General features: G+C 50.0%; 2 protein-coding genes across 2 annotated transcripts in view; one reads left to right on the plus strand and one right to left on the minus strand.

Moving 5' to 3' along the window:
* Positions 1–1,748: 1,748 nt before the first annotated feature.
* Positions 1,749–8,792, plus strand: PPIF (peptidylprolyl isomerase F). The gene is made up of 6 exons (XM_035022827.1): positions 1,749–2,021; positions 3,216–3,246; positions 3,781–3,869; positions 5,628–5,724; positions 6,465–6,540; positions 7,778–8,792. Exons 1-6 carry the CDS (start codon positions 1,818–1,820, stop codon positions 7,911–7,913), a joined length of 633 nt encoding a protein of 210 aa, XP_034878718.1. The 5' UTR covers positions 1,749–1,817; the 3' UTR covers positions 7,914–8,792.
* A 1,343-nt stretch (positions 8,793–10,135) lies between these two features.
* ZCCHC24 (zinc finger CCHC-type containing 24) overlaps positions 10,136–20,174 on the minus strand; it is a 78,409-nt gene continuing 68,370 nt past the window's right edge. Inside the window, exons 3-4 of the mRNA XM_035022803.1 lie at positions 10,741–10,860; positions 10,136–10,329 (exon numbers count right to left, since the gene is read on the minus strand). Coding sequence (XP_034878694.1) covers positions 10,213–10,329; positions 10,741–10,860 — 237 coding nt within the window. The 3' untranslated portion in view covers positions 10,136–10,212. The remainder of the gene's footprint in view (positions 10,330–10,740; positions 10,861–20,174) is intronic.

Below are 20,174 nucleotides of genomic sequence, written 5' to 3' on the forward strand. Positions count from 1 at the left end.
AGGACCTGGAACTGACATGGGGGGTTATTCCTCTCTTCCTCTTTCAAATCTACAGTATGCACTGATGCGGGGGGATCTGGGAGAGTGCTCAGGGCCCAGATGGGGCAGGGAGCATGCCAGCTCCCCACTCAGACCCGTTCTACTCAGGGCACAAAATCATGAGAAAGGAGGAGACATTCCCCAGGACACAGTGAGGCTCCCTCCTGGGCTGGACCCTGGGGAGCCTCTGGGCTCCAGGATACAGCTGGAGCATCACTGAGTGACCAGGCTCCTCCTGGGCCAGGAATAGAGAAGAGGACTGTAAACTCCCAGAAAAGGGGCAAGCCAGAATTCTAATGAGCCTAGGACACGCTGACCTCATGAATTTACTCGGGCCAGCATTTTGCTGTCTGACCCCTTCCCAGGAGCTGATTCAGGTCTCAGCTCAAGCCCACTTGACTCCAAGGTTCAGCCCATACCCTCTTCTTGAGCCCCTTGGACCTCTGAGCCCCTGAAGCTGAGACCCACTGCTGTCTGAGCCCTAGACCTGAAGCAAAGACAGTCTAGACCCCATCCATCACCGACACTCATAGCACAGTGCTTAACGGTTGACACACGCCTCTCTCTCTTGTTTATTTTACCCTTGAAACAGACCTGGGAAGAAGCAGGGTAAGGACTACCATCACATCCTTATTCTCCAGAGGGGAAACTGAGGCTCGGAGAGGTCTGAGAAGATTGGCGCAGGCTGGCAGTGGAAGATGCAGGGTGCTCCTAGCCCTGAGCAGTGCCTTCCTCACTCTGGGTCCTTGTTTCCCATCTGGAGATTGCAGGTGTTAGCTGAGATGCCCTGCCAGGGCCCTTATTATTTACTTACTGTGGACCCCCCACACCTACCACACTTCTATGGAGCCCCCCTCAACATGGGGGGTAAATCCTCCTCACCAGTGTTCTCAGTTCCCCTTCTCTTCCTGTCTTACCTTTTCACCCTTCCTTGCATTCCCTATGGAATGGCCACTGTACTGTTTCCTGCAGGTACATTCTTGGGGTGACTGCTGTGGGAGGGGAGCCAGCAGTCACTTGACCCCGTTGCTGGGGACCAGGCCTGTTAGTCTATGGGGTTGGGGAAGGGGCATCGGACCCAACCCTGGTGGAGGGCTGGGGCCTGGCCAGAGCCTGCTGGGCACCTGCTGAGTTCCAGGAGTGTGGGAAGAGGATCTGGTGTCCAGAGGCATCTGGAGAAAGGGCCAGACTGGGACTAGGAGGCCTGTGGTCAGCAGGGGGGTGGTCTCTGCCTGCATCCTCCCGCACCTCTCACTCTGATCCACCTCTCACCTCCACCTTCTTTGTCTCTCAGCCACCGTCTCTCTTGGTCTCTCTGTCTGCAGGGCCTATGGGTGGAGGGGAGGCCTATACAGAGGGCTCAAACGTAAATTTTTGTTATATTCGAATAAAAACATATGGATGCTCATATTTTGGAGTTAACCACGTTTTAGCATATTTCCTTCTCTCTTTTTTTAATCTGGGACCCTTACAAAGTGGAACCGGCCCCCTTTAGCCAGGTCGTGTCTGTCCCTCAGGTCTCTAGACCTTGGGAAACCCATTAAAAGGAGCTCACGCTCTGTCGCCCCAGCCTCCTGGCTGCGCCTCCCGCCGGGGCCGCCAGGGGTCGCTCGCGAACAGGCCCGAGGGGACGGGCGGGGGCGGGGCCTCGAGGCCGGCCCGGCCAATAAAGGCGGCGACGCGCGGCCGTGGCTGACTCTGTCCTCTGCGCGCGCGTAACTGTCGCTTCCGTCGTCTCCGCTCCTACCGCCGCTCTCCCGCCCCGACCTGCCCCCGCGATGCTGGCGCTGCGCTGCGGCCCCCGCCTGCTCGGCCTGCTCCCGGTCCCGCGCTCCGCGCCGCTGCGCCTCCCCGCGCTCCGCGCTTGCAGCACCAGCAGCGGCGGCGGCGGCTCCCGGGACTCGTCCTCCGCTTCCCGGAACCCGCTCGTGTACCTGGACGTGGGCGCCGACGGGCAGCCGCTCGGCCGCGTGGTGCTGGAGGTGAGCGCACTGCACCCGGCCGCGCCGGCCTGGGCGTGGGGGACGCGCCCGGCGCTGTGCGCGACTCGCTGGGTGACCTTGCCCCCGACACCCGGCCGTGGGCCTCAGTTTCCCCATCACTAGAAGGGCGCATCAGATTGGTCTCTTCCGGTGGTGTCCTCTCGGCACCTTGGAGGCGGGAAGGAGGGCAAGTGTGGAGGAGAAAGTTCAAGGTCAGGTCGTCGACTGTGAGAGCCCGGCCCTGCTGGCTGGCCCCGGCGTCGGGGAGAGGTCCTGAGACCTCGCGGGGTCAGCGCCCAGACCCGGAGCTCCGGGGCGGGTGTCGGGGTTCCCGGCAGCGGGCCGGCGGGGTGCGCTCACGCGGCGGCCCTTGCATAATGCAGAGCCGACCCGGCCCTGCCCCCTCGGTGGACCTCACCCGCCTCCGGGCGCTGGGGCAGGAGCCGAGGTGGTTTCTGGCAGGCCAGCCGGCCTCCTCTCGTGCAGGGCCCCCCCGGGCTGACCCGGGACGGCCCCCCTGCAAGTCGGAGCAGTGTCCCCGGGGCCCTTCACCCCAACTCCAACCCCCCCCCCCCACGCTCTCGGACTCGCAAAGTAAGAAACAAATAGGGGGAACAAACGGGGTCGGGGGGAAGCTCAGGTGTAGCCCTCAAGCCCGAGGCCCTTTTGAACAGAGACCTCCGTTAGTCCTCCGTTTCCTCTTCTGGAAAATGGAGACCACCCTCCTTCTCCCTTTTATTTTAGTGGTTCCGCACCAGGGTGGCTCTTGAAGCTTGGAGGCAAGAGGCCTGCTTGGATGGGGCTCTGGTCTCCCCTTACCCACCCCCCACCCCACTCCCCTGCCTCTCTAAGCCTGTTTCCCCTCTGCGCATTGAGCTTGGACTGGCCTCTCTCCCGGCCCTGAGTCTCTGATGCTTGGGGCCCAGCTGTAGTAGCTCTGCCAGTTTTGCCCCTGGAAGTAGGCCAGGATGGCATTGTCCTCTCTTCCGATAGATAGGGAAACCGAGGCTGCCTCCTCCCAGCCTGGTTTCCGGAAACAACTAGCAGAGATGATAGCTCCCTAGGCTGCCTCTGGGAGCCACAGGCATGGAAGGGGCTCCTTGGCCGCTGTGGGGGTTGGGTGGTTGAGGAGGTTCCCTCCGTCACCTGCCTCTGGACTGACCATCTTCTCTTGTCCCTCTTCTCACCCCACAGCTGAAGGCAGATGTCGTCCCAAAGACAGCAGGTAAGACGGGGCTTGGGGCCTTCTGAGTCTGGTCCAGATGGAGGACAGAGGGGCCAGGCCAGGTGGGTGGGATGATGAGAGAAGTTGGGGCACAGAGGCCCGTGACCAGATGGGAATTCCACGTGAGGCTCAGCTGCTGGGTACCCTGGGCCAGCTTTCTGTCCCTCTCTGAGCCTCGGTGTTGGCCCTGCCCACCAGGCCAGTAGAGCCTTGGAATCAGTAGAAGCACATGTAAATTTCCACCAGGACCACTTCCTCCCCGCTGGTGCCCGATGGGGCGGTAGCTACATGGCCCAGGGACTCCCTGCCAGGAGCGTGTGCTCTTGTCTCAGTGCTTGGACACTGGGACACCGAGCTGTAAGAAGGAGGTGACTTGCTCCGGGTCACACAGCCAGAGCAGACCTAGGGAGCGGGCCTGGGGTCTGTCCACCCCCTGTTCACCTCCTGGGGGGTAGAAGGGTGCTCGCTAGAATGAGCAGTGACCCTGCAGTTGCGGCCTGGCCCTGTTGACCTGCCTCTTCCTTCAACCCTCAGAGAACTTTAGAGCCCTGTGTACCGGGGAGAAGGGCTTCGGCTACAAAGGCTCTACCTTCCACAGAGTGATTCCATCCTTCATGTGTCAGGTATGGTGGCCCTGTCTGCCTCGGTTCCCCGTGTGTGAGGGGGGGGTGATAACAGGGGCCACCTTGTAGGGTGGTTGTGAGGATTAATGAGATACCGAAGGGAGAGCGATGGATTACTCTGTGGGCCTGTCTTCTCACCCAGAGACGGTGGAGCGGGTGGGGCGGCCCTGGCCCTTGAGCAACAGGGCAGTGGCAGGATGGGCTGGCTGGCGGAGCCTGTCGGGGGGACCGGCATTGAGATCTGGACGTGCACGGGGGCGGGGAGTAGATCTTCAGGCTTTGGAGGACCAGCGTATTCAGGCAGTCTCTGACCAAGTCCCCCTGTATGTCCCACTGAGCCCTTGGCACGCTTGGCGTGGGAGATAGGGAGGGAGGGAGACAGCACCAACAAGACCGAACAGGTCTGGACTCGGAGCTTCTCCTTCTAGAGCGGGGCATCTTTCTTGGTTAAATGAATGTTCTTTAGTCATATGTGCTGCCTGTTTTTCAAAAACATCAGTAAGGCTGTGTCAGAAGTTTGGGAATAGATGTGGACAGCAGGAACTTCCCCAGGGGTCGAGACCCCAGCTGTGTGGGGGTCACCCTCTGTTAGGTTAGACCCTGCTAAGACAGGGGTTGGGGTCTTGAGGCCCACAGACCATAGAGGCAGGGGCATGAGTGTCATGATCTCTTTGAAGTCCTTCCAGCCCAGAATTCTCTCCCCCATTCCCTCCACTCCGACCTGGGGCTGTCATCCTATTGTGGTGAGTGGCAGTGGGTGGGGGCTGGGCCTGCTGACGTGTCAAATGTGGTGACTGCAGGGATGGGAAGGGAGGCTGTGGCCATGGGACAGGCCTGGCCAAGCCTGTGGCTTTCTGCCGCAGAGGCCCTTCCAGCTCTGCCCGAGGGAGGCTGTGGATGACACGGGAGCTGGAGGGGCTGTCCTGAGCCAGGCTAGGGTCTTCCTCTGAGCAGCATCGGGCAGGGGCGGGTCCTTCCAAGGCTGGAGGGCTCTCTGAGGCATGAGTTGGCAGCACCGGGAGGCCCAGGCCAGGGTTTTGAATCATCCCTGTCTCGGGACACCCTGCTGGCATTTGTGGGTGCTTAGGTCAGGCTGGTCGGGTCATCCCTGTCACCTGAGGATCATATCTCCATGAGACCTTGGCCAGGGGCTGCGGCTGGGGCTGACAGCCACTGGGCTCTTCTGCCACTGCTCCCTTGGAAACCTTGGGCAAGCTGTGAGGAAGGATACCGGGTCTGGGGGGATTCCGTCCTGGGTCTGCAAGGCGTAGGGAGGCTACCGGGCCTGGCGAGGGGGGAGGTGCCAGGCAGGGAGTGGGGCTCAGCATAGGGAACTGGCTCTGTGCTGCTCCCCCGACAGACCAGACATGGGCACTGGGTCCCTCCCCTGGCCACCTCCCTGTCTCCCCTCCAAGAGTGTGGGTAGAAAACTCTAGGTCACTACCTACGAATCATCTCAGAATGGCCATTAGATCCTTTAAGAATCATTTAAAAAACTTGCCCAGATTTAAAAAAAAAGTGAATCATGTGAAAGGTAGGGTAGTTATTAATGGCAGAAAATACTGAAGCTTTATTTTTGCTTATTTTCCTTGTTATTTTATGAGTCCGGACAACCTTGGATGTTTTCTGACCCCTTGGCCTGCGGGGCTTCTGGCTGGGTGGGCCCCAGGTGGGTTGGGGGCCACCTCCTCGCGCCACAGCAGCCTCCCCCTGCCAGTTCTGGGGGGTGGCCGCTCAGAAGGTGCTCTGTGCTCACAGGCCGGCGACTTCACCAACCACAATGGCACCGGGGGCAAGTCCATCTATGGAAGCCGCTTTCCTGATGAGAACTTCACACTGAAGCACGTGGGACCAGGTGAGTGGGGGCCGCCGTTCCCCGGTCTGAATGCCCTGAGCTCGGCCTGGATGCTGCCATGCCCACCATGCCCACCATGCCTGGGAGGCTGGGACCGATTGCCCATATCCAGTGATGCTCCTTCCCTCCTTCAGCACTCCGGGTTGGAGTGTTGGTTTTCCTGGAGCTTTGTCATGCTGAGCTCTCCATTTAAAAAACAAGCCTTCCTTTGAGACGCTGGGAGAGAAAGCCTTTCAGCAAAACCCAGCGTTGTGTCACGTTTAAGACCCAAGATGCAGAGTGCCAAAGTCCCATTCTGGCCCTGCCACAGAGAGCTTCCACAAGGCCCTCTCGTCCCTGGGGCAGCACGGGTGGGCAGGCCCCGGGGAGCTGCTCATCCTCTTCAAGCTCCAAGACCGTCAGACCCCAGTGGCCTTGTTGTGGGGGGAGCAGCGGCTCTTGTCGGTAGCTTCCCAGCGAGGTGCCTCCTGGGGCAGCATGGCTTCCTCCTGCCTGTTTTTTTTGTTTGTTTGTTTGTTTGTTTTTTAAAGATTTTTATTTATTTATTTATTTGAGACAGAGAGAATGAGAGAGAGAGAGCACATGAGAGGGGGGAGGGTCAGAGGCAGAAGCAGGCTCCCCGCCGAGCAGGGAGCCCGATGCGGGACTCGATCCCGGGACTCCAGGATCATGACCTGAGCCGAAGGCAGTCGCCCAACCGACTGAGCCACCCAGGCGCCCCCTCCTGCCTGTTTTTGCAGGTGTCCTGTCCATGGCAAATGCAGGCCCCAACACCAACGGCTCCCAGTTCTTCATCTGCACCATAAAGACAGACTGGTGAGTCCCCCGCCGCGGGCTGCAGGCCCGCTGGGCATGAGGGGTGGCCTGGCAGCCAGAGGAGGGTCTGTGTGCTTCTTGGGGAAGGTGGCTTGAGGCTGCACTGCCACCTTCCCCAAGGGGCAGGAGCCCTCAGCTGGGCTGTGTGGCCATGTGGGAGAAGGACCAAGTTTGTAAAAGGACTGAGGGAGAATGTGGGTTGTTCTTACAATTGTGTCTATGTTAGGCTTCCATTTGCTGTCAGCTGGAATTTTCTCCATGTGTTGTGCAAAAGGACTTTTACCACATACGTTTGGGACCTGCTGCAGAACCTACCAGGCCTCAAGATGGCCTGTGGAGGCAGCCTGTTTGCTTGGTTTAAACTGTTGTTTCCCGGCTTACCTCGAGCTTGGAACGCACCTTGGAGCTCTCTTGCCCACGTGCCTGTGGATCCCACCACCTAATAAGTTCCTCTGCCCAGAGTCGCCTGTGTCCTAGCTCTGAGGCATATGGGCTTGAGGGGACAATAGCTGGCCAAGAGCTAATTCTTTAATAAAGCCCATTTCCTAGGACTTTAGGAGACCTGAGTGGTAGGTGGGTACCAGCTGTCTCTGGCCCCCAAGCCGGAGGGGACAGACATGTCAGGGCGTAGGCAGGCCGTTGGCTGGCTCCGCCTGTTCTTCGCTCCTTCCGCGGAACCCCCAGCAGGGCCTGCAGTGCTGCCCTTGGCTGTAACCAGTGTTGACCTTGCTGCCACTGGACTAAGCTGCCTTTTGGATTCTTGGAACTCTCTCAAATGGAGAGCCGTGCTTGCTATCTTGGCTCTTACCTTGCCACTCATGACCATTAAGATGGTCCTATTTACACGGACCTCTTATTTCTTGAGAGTAGTTGGATACCCTGTTCACTCCCTGTGAGGAACAAGAATAATTCACTTTCCATAGCTGAGGTTACCAGGATTCAGGTGAGCGTTGGTGGTATAGTGGTGGGCATAGCTGCCTACCAGGATTCAGGTGAAGTGGCCCGGGGGCAAGGTCACACGGCAGGGCAGGCAGCACGTGCCCCGGAAGGGAGGGACCCTCTGGTGTATTTGGGGGAGCTCCGCAAGGCTTGATACCGGAGCCGTAAGGGGTGGGTCCAGACTTTCAGAGTGAGTCCCTTCCAGAATCGCTGTCTCCGATAAATAGTTCCATGACCAGGTGACAATGACATTGGGTGGCATTGCACTACTCTTATTCTTCCCTGGCTCAACTCACAGGTTGGATGGCAAGCATGTCGTGTTTGGCCATGTCAAAGAAGGCATGGATGTCGTGAAGAAAATCGAATCTTTCGGTTCCAGGAGTGGGAAGACGTCCAGGAAGATCGTCATTACAGACTGTGGCCAGTTGAGCTAACCGGCCTCGGCCACAGGGTGCTGGGCTGGTAGTGGCCGCCCACATGGTGACACACCGAGGCGGCCACATCGGACGCCAGCAACAGTGCCCCGTCCGGTTGCCTGCGTTCATGCCGCTGTCACTGCGTGCTGGAGGAAGGCCTCTGCAGAGCGTCCGCTCTCCACTGGGCCCGCCACGCTGCTTCCCCAGTGTCCGCCCTCCCTCACCGCCCCATTTCTGGACAAGTATCACGGACATGATGTCACCACTCCTCATCAGGCCTTCTCTGTGATCCCCCAGCCCAAGTTCACCCGTGCCTTATACTTGGGGGGGTGGTGATGGCTCAGCTTTGGGGACAGGTTTCTGCCTTTTCCTCGGCCGAGCGGGGAAAGCCAGCCGCCGCAAAAGGGCCATTATATCTGGGTAATGACCTCTTTTAATTGGAATAATTTGACTAACAAGATTGCCAAGAAATGAAGCTGTGGCACTTAACTACTCCGTGCCATGGCAGGACCCCAGTTGGTGGCCGAAGCCACAGAACCCCAGAGCCTGGCCTTTGGAACGTAGTTGGGGCTTTTGTGCACGGTCCTCGGCCACGGCATTTACCCCCGGCCACTGTGAATCCTCTTGGTTTGCTGCTGGGGTTTTTGAGGAAGGGTCCGTGGGGGTAGAAGCAGACGAACCTGGGAACAAACCCACTGCGTACTGTGCCTAGTCCGTGAATTGGTGAAGAATGGAAATGGCCCAAACGTGCTTTAGAAGAAAGCAAACATGTCTTTTCTGGAGGGCTTTGATTTTTGTGTTTAATATATCTACTGATTTTGTATATGGTACACTTGTGGGACATTTATTTGTGTTCACTTGAAATGTGAAAATAAATCTATTTTCTATGAAAGACTATCTGGCGTCTGGTGGTTTTAGGAAGCAGGGTTTATAACTCTAGTATTTAGAGCCAACCTTTATTGAGTTCCCGCACACATGTCTGGGCTATGCTGAGGGCTTCTACTTGGACTATCTCAGTTAATCAGTCCAGCAACCAAGGACAGTACTGTCGTCCATCCTCAGAGATGAGATGGGCTCAGACAAGCGATCTTAGCACCCACCGCCTGTCCGTGAGCACTGGCTGACTTTCCCCTGCCCCAAAATCCCAGCTCCACTTCTTGGTGACCCCGAGTCTGTTTTCCTCAGCTGCATAATGGGGTAATAGTAATGGGCCATCATTTTAATACACACTCGAGTGACAGGGATGATGACATTTCCCATGCGCCAGAGTCTTAGAGAAGGATCTGTATTCATCTAAAGTTAGGTGTGGAGTTGACTATCCTAGATTTGCCACTTACACTTGGGACGCTAGGTGATTCTGAACTCACCGGGAAGGCAGACTGGGGAGTGGGAGAGCAGGATTCAGAACTCAAACAGCTCCAGAGATGGCACAGTCTGAGCGATAGAATAATCGCATTCTGTTCACAAGGTGAACGGAGTTACTTCACGGGGTTCCCAGAGTCCGATTATATGTGCTTCCTGTCATTCTGAGGTCACAGTGGCTGGAGTTGGGTCATTTGGAGTCCTGGAGGGTTTCCATGAGGGCAGTTGCCAGAGTTCAGCTGCATGGACCGGGAGCTCAGCTAGCTTAGCAGTTTTTAAACAATTCTCAAGAGCCGTAGGGGTCCTCAGAACAAGGGGGAGACAAGGGACATGGGCCCCTAACCTCCATTTTCAATCAGATACCCTCTTTCCTTATTGAGGCTCTACAACGGGTTTCACTTGAAGAATGAGCCCAACAGTAATCAGGATAATGGTGATAATAATTGGTGATTACTCATCCAGTCCAACATTTTACAGATCGGTGAACTGAGGCCCCAAGCGGGGTCACGATGTCACAGGCGACCCTGTGAGAACAGGGGTGTAGTACCTGGGACGCACCAATCCAGAGGGCTCCCTGTGGGGGGCCTCTCCCAATGCCCCTTGGTCCTCCCATCCCCACATACAGAGCTCTTGTGATTTCTGAGGTCAAAGCCACAACTTCTGTCCCTGTGGAGTTTTCTCTTGACCTCTGGGGACTCTAGGGAAGCAGTGATGCCGGTGACAAGTGTGAGGGGCAGCCCCTTGAGTTGTGACCTGCTGGCCCCATGGTGATTTCTGAGAGTCTCAGGGTCACAGAGCCTGTGGGGCTTGCGTCGTCGACTTCACAGAGCCTTTCCCTTTCCATGAGCGGGGAGTGTGTGTGTGTGTGTCCCTCCATCCAGAGGAGTGCAGTGTGGAGCAGGGGACTGGAATGCAAGAATTGCCTAAACACGGAGTTTCCAGAAGACGGGGCCATTCACTGCACTGGCCAGTTCTCTTCCAAGCACCCCGCCCAAGGGCCTGGACCTGGTCTTACTGGATCAAGCGGGAGCCTGATACACAGGTAAGAGGGTGACTTGCTGGCACGTAGCACCTAATGCATGAAAGAAACGGTGAGTCATACACATGCTGTCGGATGTCATCGTGTGATGCCATGGGAGCACAGGGTGTAAATATCTGGAATATCCTTTTTCTGAGACAACACATGATAAGCTTTTCAAAATGACTTCGCTGAGGTGTGATTTGCACATAAGAGAACTCACACATTTTAAGTGTACAGCTCCATCACTTTTGACAAATTCACACACCGGATTAAGTTCTGGAGCATTTCCATCTCTCTGGAGCTGCCCCTGTGCGCCTTCCCAGGCAGCCGCTGAATCCCGTCACTGTATATGACTCGCGCCTATTCTGGGACTTGGTATAATATGGAGTCATGCAAGATTTGCTTTCTGTGCCTGACTTCCTTCGTGGAGCGTGTGTGAGAACATGGGAGAATTTAACGCACCTCTGGACTCTCGTGTGTTGCTCCATGAAAGGAATGTCTGTGAATGTTTCCCGGGTCTGGTGAGGCTGGAAACAATGCTTCTAGGAATCCTGGGGTGCTGGTAAAGCACGCACATGAGACCTATTGAATACAGATCTCTGTGGGTAGGATGTAGGAATCTGAATTTTAAGATAATAATTCTGAAGTTTGAGAATTTGAGCACAGGCCAGGGTGGGCGACATTCAAAAGGAAACCACTAGACCACTAGCGTCATTGGATACTTCTGGAAACACTTTTTGCTGGAAGCTCTGGGGATCTGGAGCAAGCCCTCCACTTACAAAAGGTGCCTCGTGACATGGATGGTGAGGGCGAGCAACCTGTCCAGCCCAAGCTTTGTGGGCTACTGTTCTTCCACAGGGCTGGCAAACATGGCTTCCCAACGCCACAGCGTAGTGAGGCGCCTTTGAGGGGAGGACCCCTGTGTGGGGGCCTCAGCTCTTCCTTTGTCATCAGGAGGAGGGTCTGGCTTGGGTGGGTCCAGACTGGACAGCATTTCTCAGTGAGTGGCTTCTGGGAATCAAAAGTCAGCTGGGTGTCCGGGCCACTGGAACAGAGTGGGTTGAAAAAGTCTTGGCACCACTGAGCCTCCCAGATCAGTCTCAGCCTTAAGAGGCTGTCCAGAATTATGATGGTATTATTATTATTATTATTATAACATTATGACGGTTAATTTTATGTGTCAATTTGACTGAGCCATGGGGTGCCCAGCCATTTGGTCAAGCATTATTCTGGATGTGTCTGTGAGGGTGTTTCTGGAGGGGATTAACTTTCCAATTGGTAGACTGAGTAAAGCAGATTGCCCTCCTTGGTGTGGGTGGGCCTCATCCAATTGGTTAAAGACCAGAATAGAACCAAAGGCTGAGTAAGAGGAACTCCTCCTACCTAATTGCCAGAGCATCAGCCTTCTGCCTCCCAACCGAAACATCTGCTCTTCTTGGGGCTTGAGTCTGCTGGCTTTTGGACTGGAGCTTACACACATCAGTGCTCCTGGTTTTCAGGCCTTCAGACTTGGACTGGAGCTACACCAACGGCTCTTTGGGGTCCCCAGCTTGCCAATTGCAGATCTTGGAACTCCTCAGCCCCCATAATTGCATGAGCCAATTCCTTATAATAAATCTTGTTCTATATTTTTATATATATATATACACACACACACACACTATTGGTTTGGTTTCTCCAAAGAATCCTGGCTCATTTTTTCTTTTCTGCTTATAAAACCAAAATATGCTTGTAAAAATTCAAATGTTACATAAATATATAATATAGAGAATCTAAATTACCTGTAACCCTATTATATTAATAGTCAGTATGGGTTTCTGCATTTGCTTAGGGTATAGAATGCTGCAAAAAACACTCTTGCCCCAACAACCGAAAAAAGGCGAATAAACTATAAAGTCATGACTTTTCTTGAGTTCATCAGAAAGGCAACTAGGCAATCTGAGTTCTGAAGAGAGAGGACAGCCAAACCATCTCACCTATGGCAGGAGCACTGCAGAAAGATCCGGCCACAAGACAAGTGAGGAAGATGAAATCCAGTAAAATTTTATTGAATTGTTAAGGCAAAGGATGGACTAATTTGTCTGGAATGGCTGGGGCCCCTCCGCGCAAAGCAAGTTCACATTCACTTTCAGGATCTCTTCCCCAGGCCTCCACTGGATGCTCAGGAGAAGGGCCCGAGACCTGCCTCTCTGCTGAGAGTCTGCAGTGATTTTCAGCTCTTGGCATGAAGCCTTGCTCACTTCCTCAGATGCTCTCCTATGAAGCAAAATTCTGAATCCACTAGGGAAAGGGCCATATTCCCTTCATCCCCAGGAAGAAGTAAAAGCTCATGCTGGCTGGGGGAAAGATAGAAGAGAACATCCTGTAACCCCCTGGGAGGGGCAAGAAGCCATCCAGGGCCCGAGAACCCATTCTGATACCAACCAGAAATCAGCTACCCCTGGAGAAGAACAAAAGTGCACCCAAGACATGCCTAAGACTGAAGCCGGACCAGGGTAACATGCCCCTACCCGAAGCTGCGGGACAAGGAAAGGCATGGAGAGGGATACCGTCTATGCTGCCCCAAGCTGGAAGTAAGGTACAAACACTGAGAAAAAGGCTGCCACAGCCCAGCTCCACCCCAAGCCCAGGTGGCTGCTACTGCAAGAGTCTGCATGTGGGCCTCTGAAGGTAAGGACGGCGACCACGGAACCCATCCCAGCTCAACTCCTGCCTACATCAACTAGTTCCCCACGACAGACCCGAAACAAAGAGCAGCATGCCCACTGCCCAGAGCGCACACTATACCTGCTGTCTCTTCTGTTGTGCAAATAGCATTCAGCATTCAAGGGAAAAACACTGTTGATAAATAAAGCCGTCAACAGAATCAGGCTCAGATATAACCCTCCCAGATGGGGACATTAAAATAACTGTGATTAGTATGTGGAAGTAACTAGTAGGAAAGATGTACAACATGCATGAGCAGATGGGGAGTAATTTTAGCAGGGAGAAATGATAAGAAAGAGTCCAGCGGAGATACTACAAGGAAAAAATATCTCTATATACCGAAAACGACACCAAAAATGGAGATGTCGGGGGATGAGTTCAACAGTAAAGTCAGTACAGCTGAGGAATGTATCTGATTTGCCAAAGGATTATAGATATGACACCAATGGACCATCAACAGAAGAAAGAACAGATAAATTGGACTTCATTTTAATTAAAATTAAAAATGTGCCACAGAGAACACCAACAAGAAAGTGAAAACCCACACAATGGGAGAAACTATTTGCTGATGCTAGGATGTAAAATAGTCCAACTGCTTTGGAAAACAGTCTGGCAGTTCCTGGGATGACTGCACACAGAGCTACCAATTCCACTCCGTGGTATGCACCAGAGAGAAATGAACATCTACACAGCGACTTTTATGCAAATGCTTACAGGAGCATTACTGATAACAGTCAAAAGGTGGAAACAACCCAAATGTTCCTCAATGAGCAAATGGATCAAAAGTGGTATATCCACACGGTGGAGTATTATTTGGCTATAAGAAGGAATGAGGTGCTGATCCACGCTACGACCTGGGTGAGGCTTGAAAACATCATACTCAGTGAAAGAAGCCGGTCACAAGAGACCACAAACTATATGATTTCATTCATATGAAATGTTCAGAACAGGAAAATCTATAGAGACGGAAAGTAGATTAGTGGTTACCTAGGCTGAAGGGGTCGGTGTCGGTGGGGGGCTAAGTGGGTGATAGGTAAAATGTATGAGGTTTCTTAATGGGATGATGGAAATCTCCTGAAATGGACTGTTCTGGTGGTTGCATGTATCTGTGCCTAGACTCAAAACCATTGAATCGTGCGCCTTAAATGGATGAATTGTATGACGTGTGAACCATAGCTCAATAAATAGGCTTAAAAATATATATTAGCGAAGTCTCACAATTCTTTGGGTGTATGATCTGTTTTCTCTGGAGTCCTCTCGTTCCTCTGGAAAATGCTGAGATTTGACCTAGTTATGGGAGCGGTGGAGGTGGGTCTTGGGCATGGCTGTTCAAAGCATCTGCCCCAGATGAAGTGCTCACAGTGTTTGTAAGCAGAGACGCCTGTTCTTCTCTAACACAGAAAGTCGAGCTATTTCCACTCGCAAGGCGGGGATGGGATGACATGAGGGTTCAAGCTGTTAGTTTCATTTGGGTCCAACCAGATGTCCCCATTACAAATTTCGGGATCCCATTCTTGCCCTTTCACATGAAAAACTTAGGGAGACTATGAATTTAAATGAACTTAATGAATGGAAATTTAATTCAGCAACCTACACAATTAAATGTTGGTTTGGTTTTAAGGGATCTCAGTCTAGTGTCTGTAAGAAATGAGAGAATCTTTTCAGAGTTGTCATGGAAGCTCTCTGGTTCTTGACCAGAACTTAAGCTGAGAATTTGTCATTTTCTTTTGGTAAACAGTCAAGCATGCTCAAAATAATTCATCCCACATCACAGTCCTTATGGTCATCATCACTGCTGTAATAATCAAGTGGGGCAGCCACCTGGCCTCCCAAGGCACATGCCTCTCTCGTCACATAACCACAGGAGATAACGTGATTCATTGTGATGTCACTGCATGCCACGCATTGCTAGTATTCCACTGCCCACTAGCAGGTAGTCCAGCGCTGCCTTCAAGCCTGAGGACACAGCCAAACAAATCTCTAAATCCCATCTTTGTGGGGTTATCCCCTATGACCACTGGCCAGTGTTAATTCTATATTGGTCAGGGTCCAAACAGGATAGAGAAACAACACAGTAATTCATACAGGGAAGGTTGAATATAAAATTTATATGCGGGCACAAGAATAGACACATAGATCAGTGCAACAGAATAGAGACTCCAGAAATAAACCCATGCTCTTATGATCAATTAATCTATGACAAAAGAGGCAATAATATACAATAGGGAAAAGACAGTCTCTTTAATAAATTGTCTTGGGAAAACTGGACAGTTACATGCCAAAGAATGAAACTGGACCACTTTCTTACACCATACACAAAAATAAACTCAAAATGGTTGAAAGACCTAAATGTAAACCTGAAACCATAAAATTCCTAGAATACATAGGTGGTAATTTGACATCAGCTGTAGAAACATTTTTCTAGATACTCTTCCTGAGGCAAGGGAAACAAAAGCGAAATTAAACTATTGGGACTACACCAAAATAAAATACTTTTGCACAGCAAAGGAAACCATCAACAAAACAAAAGGCAACCTACTGAGTGGGAGAAGATATTTGCAAATGATGTATCCAACAAGGGGTTAGTATCCAAAATATATAAAGAACTTCTACAACTCAACACCAAAAAACCTTAATCCAATTAAAAAACGAACAGGGGATCTAAATAGACATTTTTTCAATGAAGACATACAGATGGCCAACAGACACATGAAAAGATATTCAATATCACTAATCATCAGAGAAATGCAAATGAAAACCACAATGAGATATCACTTCACACCTGTCAGAATGGCTAAAATCAAAAACACAAGAAACAACAAGTGTTAGCGAGGATGTGGAGAAAGGGGAACCCTCTTGTATGTTGGTGGAAATGCACACTGGTGCAGCCACTGTTGAAGGCAGTATGGAGGTTCCAAAAAAAATTAAAAATAGAATTACCATATGATCCAGTAATTCCACTACTGGCTATTTATCCAAAGAAAATGAAAACACTACTTTGAAAAGATATATGCACCCCTATGTTTATTGCAGCATTATGTACAATAGCTAAGATATGGAAGCAGCCCAAGTATCCATTGCTAGATGAATGAATAAAGAGGATGTGGTATATATATACAATGGAATACTACTCAGCCATAAAAAAGAATGAGATTTTGCCATTTGTAACAACATGGATGGACATAGAGGGTATGAGGCTAAGTGAAATGAGTCAGTCCAAGAAAGACAAATACCATAAGTTTTCACTCATATGTGGAATTTAAGAAACAAAACAAACAAAAAAGACAAACAAAAACCAGACTCTTAAATACAGAGAACAAACATGGTTGCCAGAGGGGAGGTGGTTGGGGGATGGGTGAAATAGATCAAGGGGATTAAGGGTACACTTATCATGATGAGCACTGAGAAATGTATAAAACTGTTGAATCACTATATTGTGCACCTGAACCTAATATAACATGATATGTTAATTATAATTGAGTAAAAAAAATTATTAACCATAACATGGGTTTATCTACTAAGGGGAAAGAGAACTCTGAAGAATTAAGTGTCTCTCCAGCGCCCTCTACTGATAAAGTTTAATATAATTCCAGATGGCAAATGAGAACTGTTAACAGTATCACAAACAGGGCAAGGGAGAATTTAGAGCTAAGAGACAAGGATCACATGTGGTGCATTGAGCTTTGCTTTCTTATCCAGTCTGATAATCTCTACCACTCAATTAAATGTTTAAACCACTTATATTTAATGTAATTATCAATATCATTAGATTTAAAATGACTGTCATGCTATTTATTTTTTCCTTGTCCCATCTGCTTTTTGTTCCCTTCTTCTTTTGGATTGAGCTTTTTCTCTCAAATGATTCCATTTTATCTCCATTATTGACTTATTAGACTTAATTCTTCATTTTATATTTTTAGTGGTTTCTCTAGGGTTGCAATATATAGTTTAACTCACCACAGATTACCCACAAATATATTGTACCTCTTTACATATGTGTAAGAATTGCTGGAACATATAGTAATTTTATGTTGACTGTTTTGAGGAACTGCCAAACTGTTTTTCAAAGTGGCTACAAAATTTTACATTTTCACCAGCGGTGTATGAGAGTTTCAGTTTCTCTACAGCCTCACCACACTTCTGATTATCTATCTTTTCAATTCTCTCCATTGTAGTTGGTATAAAGTATTATCTCATTTCAGTTTTGATTTCACTAATGATATTGAGCATCTTCTCATGTGTTTATTGGCCATTTGTATGTCTTCTTTGAAGAAATGTCTACTCAGATCTTTTTTCTGTTTTTAAATTGGGTTGTCTTTTTATTGTTGAGTTGTAAGAGCTCTTTATATATTCTAGACACAGTCCTTTATCAGATATGGGATTTGTAGAGATATTTTTGCTGAGTTAAAATTCTAGGTTGACAGTTTCTCCTTTAAGTAATTTAAAGATGCTGCTTCCCTGTCTTCTGGCTTGGATTTTTTTTCCCCCTTATGCAAAGTGTGCTACAATTTTAATCTTTGTTCTTCTGTATGTAATGTACCCTTTTCCCTCTATCTACTTTTAAGATTTTCTATCTGATCTTAAGCAAATTGGATTATGATGTAATACATGGTTTTCTTTATATATTTCTTGTGTTGGGTTTATTGACCTTCTTGGGTTTATAGATTTTACAAATTTTGAAAATTTTTCTTTTTTTTTTTTTAAAGATTTTATTTATTTGACAGAGAGAGACATAGCGAGAGAGGGAACATAAGCAGGGGGAGTGGGGGAGGGAGAAGCTGGCTTCCAGCTAAGCAAGGAGCCCGATGTGGGACTTGATCCCAGGACCCTGAGATCATGACCCGAGCCGAAGGCAGATGCTTAACAAATGAGACACCCAGGCGCCTGAAAATTCTCATTAATTATTTCTTTATATATCTTTCTCTTCTTCCTCTCCTTTGGGGATTCCTAATTTGTATATTAACCCAACAGGAGTTGCCCACATCTCATTGATGCCCTGTTCTTTTTTTTTTTTTTTCAGTCTTTTTATATTGGTGTATTTCATTTTGGATAGTTTCTACGACTATGTCATCAAGTTCACTAATCCTTTCTTTTTTCAGACCACCACCACAATTTTATTCTTAAATAAATGCTCAGTCTAAAGCCAGGTTAGGCAGACAGGTGGGCCTAATGCAGAGGAAGTGCAGGTTTTACTAATCCTTTCTTCTTTTCATTTGCTGTTAATCTCCAGTGTATTTTTCATATTTCAGAGATCCAAAATTTCAGAAAAATTTTTTCATCACTAGAAGTTTGATTGAGGTATCAAAAAATATTGTTTCCATGTTTCTTTTTAACATGTTCATGCTTTCCTTTACCTTCTTAAAAATACAGAATAGAGTTATAACTAATGTCCTCTCATCCATTATCTGTGTGATTTCTGTGTCTGCTTTTACTTATTTCTACTTCTTTATATGCCTAACTTTTAATGGATGCCAGACATGTTACCTTATTAAAATGTGTTGGATATGGTTGGGTTCCTGTAAATATTCTTAAGCTTTGTTGTGGAATGCAAATAAGTTATTTGGAGATCATTTCATTCCTTTGAGGCTTGCTTTTGAGCTTTGTTGAAGAGACCAGCGCATCTGTTAGTGAAGGACTAATTTTGTCCCACTTCTGAGGTCATATGGTTCTCAGTGTTCTGCCCTGTTTATTATGAGGTTTCTCAATCTGGCTGGTGGGGACTATTTCTGTCCCCCTGTGAGCTTTGGGCATTTAGTTCTGCCTGTTCCTTCTGGTCCTTCGGTCAGCTTTGGGTCATCTCCTCACACGTAGGCACCTATCTGCTCTCAGCTAACTGGGTGAGGGGGGCCCTCTGCACAGGTCTGGACCCTCTCTCTGGGATCTTCCTCCTCTCCATGCCACTTTCCAATCTCAGGGCAGCTGTCTTCTTTCCAGTGTTCTGATTCAAAAATTCTACCTAGCCTCTGCCCGTTAAGTTCCCCAGTCTGTCTCCTCCAGTAAGGGAGCTGGCTGGGCTGTGTGGCTTCTCCTGTCCCGCCCGGTGACCCGGACACTCAGTCCAGGCAGTACTCTCTGCAAACCACAGGCCTCACCTCATTTGCTTGTGCTTCCTTTTCTCAGGAATCCCTGTTCTGTCCAACAGCTGGGCCCGTTGTGTCCCACGTTTTGTCTGTTGATTTAGTTGTTTAAAGTGGGAGGGTGACTCCAGGCCCTCTGACCCCAGAAGCTGAAATCTTCTGTATTTTTTGAGTTGTTTACAAGGGGAATACTTTCCCTTCTTACTTGGGTGATATACAAGTCAGCTCAGGGTGGGGGAAGTGGCTGTGGATGCCCCCAGGCCCTTCCAAGAAAAAGCAGCCGGCCCAGCTGCCCTCAGCAAGCTGCAGGAGAGGAGTGTGGGTCAGACCTCACTCTCCCTCAGGCAGCCCCGTCCAATACCGGGCAGCGGGTAGCGTCGCAGCCTGTCCCTCGCCACAACTGTCCACGCTCCCACTAGGCCAGGCCTCCTCCCCGCACCAGCCCCAAAACTGTATGGATGATCCCAGGACAGCCTCTGGGATCACAGCTCAGAGGAATCATCAGAGCGAAGGATTCTAGATGGAGCCAGATGCCCTACTGTGTAGGTGGGGAAACGGGCCTGGAGGGGCACAGCAATGAGATCAGTGACAGTAGCCTGGACCCTGGCTCTCCTGACCCCAGATCTTCCTGCTGCACAAAACAGAAAGGTGACTAAGAAAAAAAAATCGACCAATCAACAGGTACGTCACATTAATAAAAGGATAAGGACCATATGATCCTCTCAATAGGTGCAGAAAAAGCATTTGACAAAGGACAACATCCATTCGTGATAAAAACCCTCAATAAAGTAGATTGAGAGGGAACATACCTCCACATCATAAAGGCTTTCTATGAAAAACTCACAGTGAATATCATCCTCAGTGGGGAAATACTGAGAGCTTTTCCTCTATGGTCAGGAACAAGACAGAGACCGTCCACTCTCACTGCTTTTATTCAACACAGTACTGGAAGTCCTAGCCTCAGCATGCAGACAACAGAAATAAAAGGCATCCAAATCAACAAGGAAGGAGTCAAACTTTCACCATTTGCAAATGGCATGATACTATATATAGAAAACCTGAAAGACTCCACCAAAAAACTACCAGAACTGATAAATGAATTCAGTAAAGTTG

This window comes from Mirounga leonina, unplaced genomic scaffold, assembly GCF_011800145.1.
Source record: "Mirounga leonina isolate KUSES-001 unplaced genomic scaffold, KU_Mleo_1.0 Mir_114, whole genome shotgun sequence".
Classification (NCBI taxonomy): domain Eukaryota; kingdom Metazoa; phylum Chordata; class Mammalia; order Carnivora; family Phocidae; genus Mirounga; species Mirounga leonina.

Coding starts and splice junctions, on each gene's coding strand:
- PPIF (XM_035022827.1), top strand. CDS start 1,818: ATGCTGGCGCTGCGCTGCGGCCCCCGCCTGCTCGGCCTGCTCCCGGTC. Junction 2,022..3,215: donor TCGGCCGCGTGGTGCTGGAG/GTGAGCGCACTG, acceptor CTCACCCCACAG/CTGAAGGCAGATGTCGTCCC. Junction 3,870..5,627: donor TTCCATCCTTCATGTGTCAG/GTATGGTGGCCC, acceptor CTGTGCTCACAG/GCCGGCGACTTCACCAACCA.